The following is a 13,514-nucleotide window of genomic DNA, read 5'->3' as shown; positions in this document are numbered from 1 at the left end:
CTGATCCTAAAATTCATATGGAAATGCAAGCTTCAGAATAGTACAACAAATCTTGAAGAAGAAGAGCAAAATTTCTTCCCTAGTTCTTCTTCTTTTTTTTTTTTTTTAAAGATTTTATTTATTTATTTGACAGAGAGAGACACAGCGAGAGAGGGAACACAAGCAGGGGGAGCGGAGGAGGGAGAAGCAGGCTTCCCGCTGAGCAGGGAGCCCGATGCGGGGCTCGATCCCAGGACCCTGGGATCATGACCTGAGCCAAAGGCAGACGCTTAACGACTGAGCCACCCAGGCGCCCCTATTTCTTCTTTTTTTAAAAGATGTATCTATTTACTTATTTTAGGGAGAAAGGGCGCACACAAGAGTGTGTGTGCGAGTGGGGGAGGGGCAGAGGGAGCAGGAGAGAATCTCAAGCAGACTCCCTGCTGAGCATGGAGCCCCAAGTGGGGCTCCATCTCATGACCCCGAGATCATGACCTGAGCTGAAATCAAGAGTCGGATGCTTAACTGACTGAGCCACCCAGGCGCCCCCACACTTCCATATTCCAAAATTTACTACAAAGTTACAGTAATTAAGACAGTGTTGCACTGGCATAAGAGGAGACATATAGATCGATGGAGTACAATTAAGAAACCAGAAATGAACTTTTACACATATACAGTTTGTTGATTTTTGACAACTGTCAACAGAGAAAGAAAAGACTTTTTAAGAAATGGTGCTGGAACAAGTAGTATTCACATACCAAAGAGTGAAGTTAGGCCCCCTATCTCACACCATACACAAAAATTAACTCAAAATCAATCAAAATGTAAATGTAAGAGCTAAAAGTATAAAACTCTTGGAGAAAAACAAGGATAAATATTCATATCTCTGATTTGGCAATGGTTTCTTAGGTATACACCAAAAGCAGCAGTAACAAAAGAAAAAAATAAACAGAACATGATCAAAATTAAAAACTTTTGTGCCTCAAAGGACACCATCAAGGAAGTGGAAAGACAACTCAGAGAACTGGAGAAAACATTTGCAAATGATATAAAATAAGGGACTTTTATGTAGATTACATAAAGAACACTTATAACTCAATAATAAATACACAACTCAATTTAAAAATATGCAAATGATCTGAGTAGATATTTCTCTGAAGAAGATATATAAATGGCCAATAAGCACATGAAAAGATTCTCAATCATTATCATTAGCCATCAGGGAAATTCAAATTAAAACCATAAAGAGATACCACTCTATACTAGGATGATTATAATCAAAAAAGCAAATAAGACGCTGGTGAGGATGTGGAGAAACTGGAAACTCATACGCTGCTGGTAGAAATGCAGAATGGTGTGGATATATTGGAAAACAATCTGGCCAGTCCTCAAAGGTTAGACATAGAGTTATCATATGACCTGGCAATTCTACTTCTAGGTATATATCCAAGAGAACTGGAAACATATATCCACACAAAACTTGTACATAAATGTTCATAGCAACATTATTCATAATAGCCAAAAAGAAGAAAACAAATGTACACCAAATGATGAACAGATAAATATGATGTGGTATATCCATACAATGTAATATTATTTGGCAATAGAAGGAATGAAGTACTGATACAAGCTATAACACAGATGAACAATGAAAACATTACACACTAAGTTAAAGAAACCAGGCACAAAAGACAACATATTATATCATTCCATTTATATAAAATGTCCCGAAACAGACAAATCTACAGACATATAAAGATCAGTGTTGCCTGGGTCTGGAGGAAGTAAGGGAACAGGAGGTGAGTGTTGAAGGGTATGGCATTTCTTTTTGGCATGATAAAAATGTTTTAAAAGTGATTTTGGTGATGGTTGCACAACTCTATGAATATACTAAAAACCACTGGATTATACACTTTATATGGGTAACGTGTATGGTATGTGAGTTTTATCTCAATAAGCTGTTACCAAAAAAATACTATTATTCTGCGTACAGAGAAGAAAAAGGAAGATATGAGAGATCATTCTCTGTAAATTAAGTCATTCGTTAGTTTGTTCATTCATTCATTCAATAGGCACTGTTTTAGATCAACTTGTTCTTAAGTCTCATGCTTTTTCCATACTAACATGAAATCTAGTTTACCACAAAACATAAAACCCCCAATAAACAGTTTTTCAATGATTTTTGTAAATAAGATCTTTTATGTCATTAAACAAGTTACTGAAATACTCTCAAGCTCTAAAGCTCTAAGAATTACAGCAAAATCATAAAAGGTGGCCAACAAATGCATATATATTAAGTCTGCTAAATTGATCTAGCTTCTCATTTGAATCTAATCTTTTAAGAAATCAGTACACAGTTAACAAATAAGTAGGAGAAGAGAGGTGAAGTGCATTATTTTCTTACCTGATCCAAATGCCTGTCTTTCATGAGTTCATACTCATTTTGCAGTGTGTGCTGAAAAAGGGTCCAGATGATGTGTTCTAGTTCTGGGTGGTCAGACAGCAGGCGTGCACACAGGGTATTTAGTCGAAGATATGCTAGTCGGTACACTGCAGAGATAAGGGGAATTAGTCATGTTTATTTTCATTTTGAATTACAAGTGGATTTTTCAAAATATTAAATTGTTATAACCACAATGCCATTAAGCAGCATTTTATTTTTTTGTTTTTTTCAAGTTTTTATTTAAAAGTCCAGTTAGTTAACATACAGTGTAATAGTAGTTTCAGGTGTAGAATTTAGTGATTCATCATTTCCATACAACACCCGGTGCTCATCACAAGTGCCCTCCTTAATCCCCATCACCTATTTCACCCACCTCCCGCTCTGGTAACCATCAGTTTGCTCTCCATAGGTAAGAGTCTGTCTCTTGGTTTTCCCTTTTTTCTTCCCCTATGTTCATCTGTTTTGTTTCTTCAATTTCACATATGAGTGAGATCATATCGTATTTGTCTTTCTCTGACTGACTAATTTCACCTAGCATAATACTCTAGCTCCATTCACATCATTGTAAATGGCAAGATTTCATTCATTTTTATGGCTGGGTAATATTCCATTACATATTTATACCGCATCTTTCTTACCTATTCATCAATCAATGGACACTTGGTCTGTTTCTATAGTTTGGCTATTGTAGATAATGCTGCTATATACACTGGGGTGCATGTATCCCTTCAAATTAGTATTTTTGTATCCTTTGGGTAAATACCTAGTTGTGCAATTGCTGGATTGCAGGGTAGCTCTATTTTTAACTTTTTGAGGAACCTTCATACTGTTTTCTAGGGGTGACTGCACCAGTTTGCATTCCCACCAATAGTAAACAGCATTTTAACAGTAACCTCACCTCTACCACTATTTTCTTTAAGAATAAATAATCCCTAGTCTTAGTACAGAGCTAGGTATGTAGAAGGCAAAATAATACTTGAATACTACCATAAGATTTATTTAGAAAGTCTATAAAAATACTACTGGGATATAGGTCTGGAGAAAAGGAATCCACAAAATTTAATTTTTTTCCATCTACTTTAAATATAATGACTCTTGTTTTAAATGTACCTTTCAAAGACTTGCATAAAGTAATCAGAATTTTTTAGTAAACTATCCCAGTGGTTCTCACTTTAGCATGCATCAGATTTGCTTTGAAGTTTTATTAAAATAAGGATTTTTTTTTTTTTTTTTGCACTTCATCCTAGAGTTTCTGATTGACTAGTTCTAAGATGGGTCCTAAACAAAAATTTTCCTTTCTACAACTTTCCAGGTAAGGTGGATTCTGCTGGTTGAGGACCACACTCTGGAAACACTGCTCTAACTTAAGAGTTTTCATACAACATGCCTGTAAAACTCAGTATATTTCTGACTTGAATAAAATGAGAAATGAGAAATGAGAAAAAAGATTTCTCACAGAGGAATCTGGCCTTTCATGTCCCTTCAGAGAGCTTCAGTGGGTGTGCACCTGCACATACAGCTGACTCTTAGACAACATGGGTTTGAACTAAGAGGGTCCACTTATACATGGATTTTTTTTTCGATAAATACAGGACAGTACTATAAATGTATTTTCCTTATGATTTTCTTAATAACATTTTCTTCTCTCTGGCTTACTTTATTGTAAGGGGTATAGTATATAATACATATAACATAAAATATGTGTTAATCAATTGTTTATGCTGTTGGTAAGGCTTCTAGTCAACAGTAGGCTATTAGTAAAGTTTCTGGGGAGTCAAAAAGTTTTATGTGGATTTTTGACTGCATGGGGGGATCAGAATGCCTAATCCCCACACTGTTCAAGGGTCAGCTGTATATACACATACACCCCTGCTCCACCTCATACACACATAATCAGAGAAGGCTGCACAACCTAATTACCAGGAAATGTGCCTACATTAGACTACAGCACACCGTACAATCTTAACTCTACCTACACACCTGCACAGCAAGAGTAATGTCAGGGGTAAATATTTCCAAACATAAATTTGAAAGCCCGACAAAAGCAGCGGCAGCAACAATAACAGCACCTGAGTGCTAACTATGTGCTAGGCACTGTTTGAAGCATTTTATGTATTAATTCATTTAATTAACTCAAAAACCTTATAAGGTAGATTATTATCATTACAAAATAGATTATTATTATTATTTCCACTTTATAGATGAAGAAACTGAGGCATAGAGATATTAAGTGACTTTGCCAAGGTCACACCTAGTAAGCAGAAGAGCCATGATTTGAACCCAGTCACAGCCAGGTTCCAGAGTCCTTCTTCTTGAAAATAATCACCTACTAACCTTTCTTGTAAAAAAGTGAAAGGGAGGTAGATTTCAATGGCTTCTGAGTCTGGAAGGCTGAGGTTGCTTGTGCCTCTGTGTTTGCAGTAGAATTTACACGTATAGTTGATCCTTTTTTCTTTGGGGATCTTACAGGAGAAAGATACCTAGACATATTCAAAGAAAAAACCTTCATTTGAAGTTCCCTAACAGTCTCTCTCTCTGTCTCTCTCTGCTTCTCTCTCTCTCTCTCTCTCTCTCTCTCTCTCTCACACACACACACACACACACACACACACACACACACAGATATACACATGCATCCGAACATATCTATTTAATCTGTTTTTCTATACCAAATTCCTTCTCTCAGCAAACGATTTTTAAAAATTTTTATTTAAATTCTAGTTATTTAACATACGGTGCAGTACTGGTTTCAGGAGTAGAATTCAGTGACTTATCACTTACATACAACACCCAGTGCTCATCACAACAAGTGCCCTCTTTAATGCCCATCACCCATCTAGCCCATTCCCCACCTACCACCCTCCATCACCCCTCAGTTTGTTCTCAATCGTTAAGAGTCTCTTATGGTTTGTTTCCTCTCTCTCTCTCTTTTTTTTTTTTACCTCTTCCCCTATGTTCATCTGTTTTGTTTCTTAATTCTACATATGAGTGAGATCATATGGCATTTGTCTTTCTCTGACTGACTTATTTTGCTTAGCATAATACACTCTAGCTCCATGTCACTGCAATTGGCAAGATTTCATTCTTTGTTTTATGACTGCATAATATTCCATTGTATATATTTACACCACATCATCTTTATCCATGCATCAATGGATGCACATTTGGGCTCTTTGCATAGGTTGGCTGTTGTTGATAGTGCTGCATGTGCCTCTTCATATCTCCATTTTTGTGTCCTTTGGGTAAATACCTAGCAGTGCAATTGCTGGATAATAGGTAGTTCTATTTGTAACTTTCTGAGGAACCTCTGTACTGTTTGCTAGAGTGGCTGTACCAGTTTCAGCAAGCTATTTAAACACAAGCTGGAAAAGATACAGCCTAATAGGAAAACTAAGCTTGTCATTATCATTTCTAACTATTTTAATGAATGGTTATTTCTGAGAGTTACTGATTTATTGATAAAAAGATAGCTGCACATGTATATATGTTCAACTTTAATAATTATAGTGAGATTGAGATCATAAAATAACTCCAGGTTAAAAGAATAAGTTATTGATACCAAAATAGTATTGTCATATTTCTGATTTTCCTCTTAAACATGTTTCATTGATAACTGTGGTTCATATATATGATAAAACAAATACCACCTAGTACAGAATTCTAGTATTCAGATACATTGTCAGGAAGATTTACACCTATATACTAAATATATCAGACATAAATCAACAGAGATATTAATAAATATTCTCTCTCAATTTCTGACATTCTACCACTCTTGTGTTGCTTTTTATAGGATAATCCCGATCTACACTCTAATTTTGTCTTAGTAGTTGAGAAATAATGCTAAGCAGGAAGGAGGATTTGTACTTTACTGTGGATGTTTCTACTACATGTAGGAATCACCATTAAAAGTAATCTTTTAAGTACCAGGGTCTAGTCTACTTCCAATCTTGGATTTCTCTTCAATTCACTAATTCACAATATTGTAGACAAACTTAACTTGGACAGGAGTTGGTCTCCCTGGAGTTCTAGGTACAAATATTCAACAACCTATAGAACATCACTGCTTGAATCTCAAACTTAAGAAGGCCAAAGGGGAGCTCTTGATTTCTTCCCTCTGTTTTTCCCAGCTCAATAAACGACTCCACATTACATCCAGTTACTTAAATCTAAAACCTAGAAGTTATTTTTAATTTCTCCCTTTTCCCAATTCCTCAAACTCAATGCAAAGCCAAGTCTTACTAAATCTTCCTCTAAAATACATCCTAGATCATTCCGTTTCTTTCTATCTCTACTGACATATCTTAGACCAAGTCACTTACATGTCTCACTTGGACTACTAAAACTCTCCAAATTGGTCTTCCTACTTCTTCCCTGTCCTCCTCCAAACCCACCTGCACTTCAAATAGCAGCCAGAAAATTGCCCTTTAAAAATACAAAGTATAGCAAGCTGCACCATTACTTAAAACCTTAATGCTTTCCCATTGCTCTGCTAAAATCCAAACCCTTTCCTATGGCCCATGGGAACCTAAAGGGTCTGGCCTCAGTTTGCCTCTCCAAACTCGTCTTGTACCCCCAAACTCCTCTTACTCACTTTAACCCCAGCCACACTGGGATTCTTTCTGTTCCTTGGACCAGCTAAGTTTGATCTGCCTTAGGGCCACTGTACTTGCTGTTTGCTCTGCCTGGAATGTACATGATGCAGATGTGTGCCTCGCCAGCATCCACTTGTCCCTGAGGTTTCAGGTCAAATATCACTTTATCAGAAAAAGCTTCCCTAAACATTCCTACACTCTCAATTTCTCTCACATCACTCTATTTCCATTATAGTACTTAGTATACTCTCTTTTTTCTTTTAAGTAATCTCTACTCCCAACATGGGGCTTGAACTCATAACCCCAAGATCAAGAGTCGCAGGCTCTACTGACTGAGCCAACCAGATGCCCAAATTTAGTATACTCTAAAAACACATCATGTATTAGTTTATTTCCCCCATAATATAAGCGCTATGAGGGGAAGAACCTAGTTCATCTTACTCGCCTTTTATTCCCAGTGCCTAGAAAACGTCCTGGCACTTAAGAAAAAGATAAGGCTTGACTTATTTATATTAGTGCATAACCTAGCAAACAAATTTATATGTGAAGGCAGAGGCACCATATGTTAGAAATACTTTGGGTACAAGTTAGCATGGAAAGGACATCTCTGGAAAACAGTCCCTGAACTAATCATAGGACATTATAATGTCAATTCCTAGACAGAACTAAATAGAAACAATAGTAGGCACATTTCTATGAAAGGCATAGTACCTGGAATATTTAAGAACATGAGTTTTGGGGTCAGACTGCTTGGGTTTGATTTCTGTTAACTTTTGGCAAGTTACCTTATCTCTCTAATTCCTCTTTTACAGATAACTGAGGCTGATAGCAGAATCTACTACCTTACAGGGCTGTTATGAAGATTAAATGGGAAAAAAAAAGAATCTCGAGTACTTAGGCAACTGTCCAGCACACAGTGAACCTTCAATAAATATTAGCTATTTGCTTTCTTCTTCCATCATCATCAGCATCATCATGTACTTATCAACTGATTTAGTCTCATATCCCACCCTAGTTCCTGTGCCTATCGCCTATCCTATGCTTTACCCCAAATGCACTGATCTGTACTCCCTGAAAATGTTTCCTGCTTTCCTGGCCTTACACTTTGGAATTCATGCCATTTTTGACTCTTGGAACACTTTGTGTCTCCTCTCTCCTCTCCAGTTTCCATACAGAAATCCTATTTTCCATCTTTCAGGCCTAACTAAATTGCCATCTCCACCATGAAAACTATCCTCCTTATAGCAACCCTGAGTGATCTCAGCCACACTCTGTACCACTTTATCTGATCTTTATTTGGGTCATGTGCCTTATATTCCTGCTTCTTCAAAGCAAGACCGATATCTTATTCAAAATTCTATTCCCTACAGTTTCTATATAGGATCTTGCATTATACCATGCTCAAAACCTAGTTGCAGGTTGAATGAAGTAGAAATGCTTCTACTTACATATCTGCTGCAGTGTGATTACTCTGGAGAGGAAGGTTGAGAGCACAAGCAGATTCAAGGTGATCAGCTGGTCCTTCTCGGTCTTTTGCTTGTTTAATCAGATCAAATAAAGGTGAATCCTACATGAAACCAGATGACATTAAACCCACATTGGTAAGTATGATTTTCCCATGTATTTATCAAAATCGTATTTTCTGACGTGGTGAGCACTACAGATTTAGTTACAATTGACAGCAGCAATTCAGAATCCAGATGAGATCCTTTTCTCCACCGTGAAAATACCAATCTCCCTACAAGAATATCAAGCATATCACGCACCTTTGGTTTTACCAGTGAAATCTACCAATCATTCAAAGAACAGATAATTCCACTTTTACTCAAATTCTTCGGAGAATGGAAAAAGTCGAAACATTCTTGATCTCATTTTATGGGGCTAGTACAACAGTGCTATGAAAACTTGTCAAGGACATCAAAAAGGAAATTATAGCCCATTCTCACTCATGAACAGAGATATAAAAATCCTAAACAAGAAATAATAGCAACCCAAATCAGCAGTGTCAAAAAGAGAATATATCATTACCAAAGTTGAGTATATCCATGTTGCAAAACTGGTTCAACATGAAAAAATCTATAATGCAATTCACCTCGCTAATAAGTAAGTCAAAGGTGAAAAATCTTATCAAAATCAATGAAGGAATAAGTTCTCATTTTAAAACCCATTTGTAATTGAAAGGAAAGGAAAGGAAAGGAAAGGAAAGGAAAGGAAAGGAAAGGAAAGGAAAGGAAAGGAAAGGAAAGGAAAGAAAGAAGGAAGGAAGGAAGGAAGGAAGGAAGAAAGAAAGAGCGAACTTAATTCAACCAGGAATGGCAAGGTACTTCCTAATTTGATAAATGGCATATACAAACATACCAAAACCCATAGCAAACAATGTAATGGTGAAACATTACAAGCATTGCCCTTAAAAAATCAGAGACAACAAAAGGATGCCTATTATCAATCTTTCTATTCAACACTGTACGTGAGGTTCCAGCTGGCTCAAAAAGGAAAAGAAATATAAGATTAAAGTATTAAATGAAAAAAATGACAATACCATTATTCACAATATGAAAAATAATTACACTTCTATATATCAAGCAAAAAGTTTGAAAGTATCTAATTTTTAAAATATCATTTACAAAAACATAAGACCAGCAGTAAAAGTCACTAAAATACTGATTCAAAATTTATAATTTTCTGGAGGCGACAGCTTACAAGTTCATAAAAAGGGGGCCCTTACACGTTTTACTTTTTTATTTTTTTATTTTTTTAAAGATGTTACTTATTTATTTGACAGAGAGAGACCCAGCGAGAGAGGGAACACAAGCGGGGGGAGTGGGAGAAGCAGGCTTCCTGCTGAGCAGGGAGCCCGATGCGGGGCTTGGTCCCAGGACCCTGGGATCATGACCTGAGCTGAAGGCAGATGCTTAACGACTGAGCCACCCAGGCGCCCCTGTTTTACTTTTTTAATCCATGAACTAAGAACAACAAGAAAACAGACAGATTGCCAAGATACTGGGTTTATATCAAAAGGGAAAGTGGCACAACAGTAAGTAAATATACAAAGCAATGTAGAAAATAAGTAGATTTTGTAAAAATATTAAGAATAGTCCATTCAATGAAGTGTTGAAAAACTTAGCAATCTGAAAGGAAGAGATCATTATACTTTCACAATATATAGAAAATGAATTACTTATATTAAAAAACAAAATTTAAAAATCATTAGAAATAAATACAGTATCTTTACAACTTCTTGATAAGGAAGGACTTTGTGGGTTTGATCAAAACCCAGAAATGATAAAGAAAAAAATTTCTGTTTGACTAAAACCACAATAAACTAAGTTAAGCTAAATCTTTAAAAAATAAACAGTATTGGAGTTTTTTCTATAACCCCCATAATGTTATTTTTTAAAAGATTTTTTATTTATTTTTGTGTGAGAGAGAGAGAGAGAGAGAATGAATGGGGGCGGGGGGCAGAGGCAGAAGCACACTCCCCACTGAACAGGGAGCCTGATGTGAGACTTGATCCCAGGACCCTGGGATCATGACCTGAGCAGAAGGCAGACGGTTAACTGACTGAGATGCCCAGGCGCCATATAATGTAATTTTTATTATCAAGTAATTCTTTCCTATTCTTTCCTTTCATTAAGGGCACTCTGAAGTGCAATCTAAGTAAGCGCTTTCATCGGAGTAAAGTAATGCTAACAACACCAGCTAATGCATGGATGTCATAGTCAGTGTTTTACATTTTCTAGGTACTGACAAATTATATACAAAATTATAGATGCTCTTCAACAGACGAATGAATAAAGAAGATGTGTTCCATATACAATGGAATAATACTCAGCCATCAGAAAGGATGAATACCCAACTTTTACATCAATGTGGATGGGACTGGAGGAGATTATGCTAAGTGAAATAAGTCAAGCAGAGAAAGTTAATTATCATATGGTTTCACTTATTTGTGGAACATAAGGAATAGCATGGAGGACATTAGGAGAAGGAAGGGAAAAATGAAGGGGAGGAAATTGGAGGGAGAGATGAACCATGAGAGACTATGGACTCCGAGACTCCAAACTGGGGGTTTTAGAGGGGATGGGGGTGGGGGGATGGGTTAGCCTGGTGATGGGTATTAAGGAGGGCACGTACTGCATGGAGCACTGGGTGTTATATGAAAACAATGATCATGGATCACTACATCAAAAACTAATGATGTATTGTATGGTGACTAACAACATAATAAAAAAATATTTAACTAAAATAGTGTGGATGTAAATCCACATATATTCAGCAGAAGTGGCCTATTTCCATTTTTCTCTCTATGACATTTTAAGAGACCCTAAGGCTCACAAAGAAGGAAAAAATGAAACAAGATGAAACCAGAGAGGGAGACAAGCCATAAGCGACTCTTAATCTCAGGAAACAAACTGAGGGTTGCTGGAGTGGAGGGGGTAGGAGGGATGGGGTGGCTGGGTGATGGACACTAGGGAGGGTATGTGTTGTGGGGAGTGCTGTGAATTGTGTAAGACTGATGAATCATAGACCTGTACCCCTGAAACAAATAATACATTATATGTTCATTAAAAAAATTAAAAAAAAAAAAGACAAAGAAATGCAAGTAAACCTGACCCTTTATAGGATTTAGGTATGCTACTAATCAGGCATTTTACTTCCTCTTCAGATTAGCCTCCTCCAAGGATTAAGGTAGCATTTTTTACCAATAGTCTTTATGTTTCACTCAAGTATCACTTTTATTACTTCATCTCCCCCAACCCAAGTAGTCACACAGATCTATAGATATAAGTTTATGATAATGAGTATGTCATGATAATGGGAGGAAGTATAGTGCCGTGGACAGGTGTGAGACTCTGGAGCCACATGACATGGGTTCACATCCTGGCCCTTACTGGTTGCATGACTTTGAACAAGTTGCTTAACTTCATTATGACCCTCTTTTCTCAACTGTAAAGTGTAGATACTAACGACAATACTTAAATCACAAAATTGTGAGAATTAAGTGAATTAATAAATGTGTTAAGCATTTACAACAGAGCCGGGCACAGAGTAAGTGTTATGTAAACATTTGAAATTATTGTAACATTTGAAATTATTATGGTTAAGTTCTTACTTAATACATCTAAATAAATGCCTTTATACAAAGGACAATGTATCTGTTCAAATGTATGAAGGTCCACCTCATATATTCATACATTCCATCCATCCACCCAATATTTGTTGTCTACTCTGTAAGACACTCTATGGTAGAAAGTAATAATTATAAACAATCCCCCGATTGCCAGATATCAATGGACTTGAAGAATCATTTCAGAGGCATCTGTCCTCTTCCACCTGTAACTCAACTTGTTCAATTGATGTCTATGTGTAAAATAAACTTTAACAATCCTCTACCACCAAAAAACTGCTGCTCTTTTCTAGTTTTTCCCATATCATTATCGTTCCTTATATACAGTTGTCCAAAGAAAAAAGGAGTCATCTTTACTCTTTCCCTTGAACTCCACTATCCAATCCTGGGAAGTCATGTTGCTCTAACTTCAAAATACATCCCAAGTCTAACTTCTCATCATCTCTAACATTACTATAGTCTAAGCCATTACTATCTCTTGTCTACACTACCACAAAGGCATCTTCCAACTGGTTCTCATACTTCCACTCTTGCTGCCTCTCAGTTCTTCCCAATAAAGCTGATAAACTACTCCCCACGCCCTCCCCACTACTCAAAACCCTCCAATGACTTCCCATCTACACTAGAATAAATCCAAACTCTTTATCCTGGCTTACTAAGCCAGGACCCCTTGAGATCTGGCCCCCTCTTAGGCCTACTTTCTACTACTTTCCTCCTTACTTACTCCTGCCATACTGGTAATCTTTCTGTTCCTTGAACACAGCATGATTCTCCCTGTCTCAGTTTCTGTATTTACTGTTTCCTCTGTTTGCAATGCTCTTTACCAGAGCTTCCCATGACTCAACCCACTCCATTATTCACGCTGTCTCCTCAAATAGCATCTCCTCGGCAAAGCCTTCTCTGAACATCCTGTCCAAGACAGTCATAATTCCCACTTTACTACTACTCCCAACTTTGCTCTATTTTCTTCACAGTACTGATCACTATCTGAAATCGTATTATGTATTCATTTGTTTACTTGTTTATTAACTGTCTCCTTCAGTTATCTTGTTCACAACAGTATCCCCAATGTCTACAACTGCCTACACACAGTAGGGACTCAATAAACATTTGTTGAATAAATGAAAAAAGTGAGTAGGCAAAAGTGTTCAAAGTCCTTTGAGGTTAATTCCACTTTAATATATACCCTAGATCCTTTAAAAATAAAATATTTACCTACTCCTTTCCCCCATCTTTTTCCTGTAAGCATTAGTCAAACACATATGTATGTGTACCTTAAACAAAGAAAATAAAAACATGAAAATTATTTCAGAATGCCTATTATTTACAAGACATTTTTTTCAAAGTGAAGTACAGTGGAGCACTT

At 36.7% G+C, this 13,514-nt stretch overlaps 1 protein-coding gene across 2 annotated transcripts in view; it reads right to left on the bottom strand.

Moving 5' to 3' along the window:
- Window positions 1–13,514, bottom strand: part of RB1 (RB transcriptional corepressor 1) — a 162,846-nt gene that overhangs the window by 26,157 nt on the left and 123,175 nt on the right. For both annotated transcript variants that reach the window (XM_045869438.3, XM_054506319.2), the window contains 3 exons: window positions 8,469–8,587; window positions 4,760–4,905; window positions 2,387–2,532 (listed from right to left, as the gene is read on the bottom strand). In XM_045869438.3, coding sequence (XP_045725394.2) covers window positions 2,387–2,532; window positions 4,760–4,905; window positions 8,469–8,587 — 411 coding nt within the window. The remainder of the gene's footprint in view (window positions 1–2,386; window positions 2,533–4,759; window positions 4,906–8,468; window positions 8,588–13,514) is intronic.

The sequence above is a fragment of the Mirounga angustirostris genome, unplaced genomic scaffold (genome assembly GCF_029215605.1).
Source record: "Mirounga angustirostris isolate CCGP_5_RB_7025 unplaced genomic scaffold, mMirAng1.0.hap1 SCAF_3, whole genome shotgun sequence".
Classification (NCBI taxonomy): domain Eukaryota; kingdom Metazoa; phylum Chordata; class Mammalia; order Carnivora; family Phocidae; genus Mirounga; species Mirounga angustirostris.
This window is presented reverse-complemented; position numbering and strand designations above follow the sequence as displayed.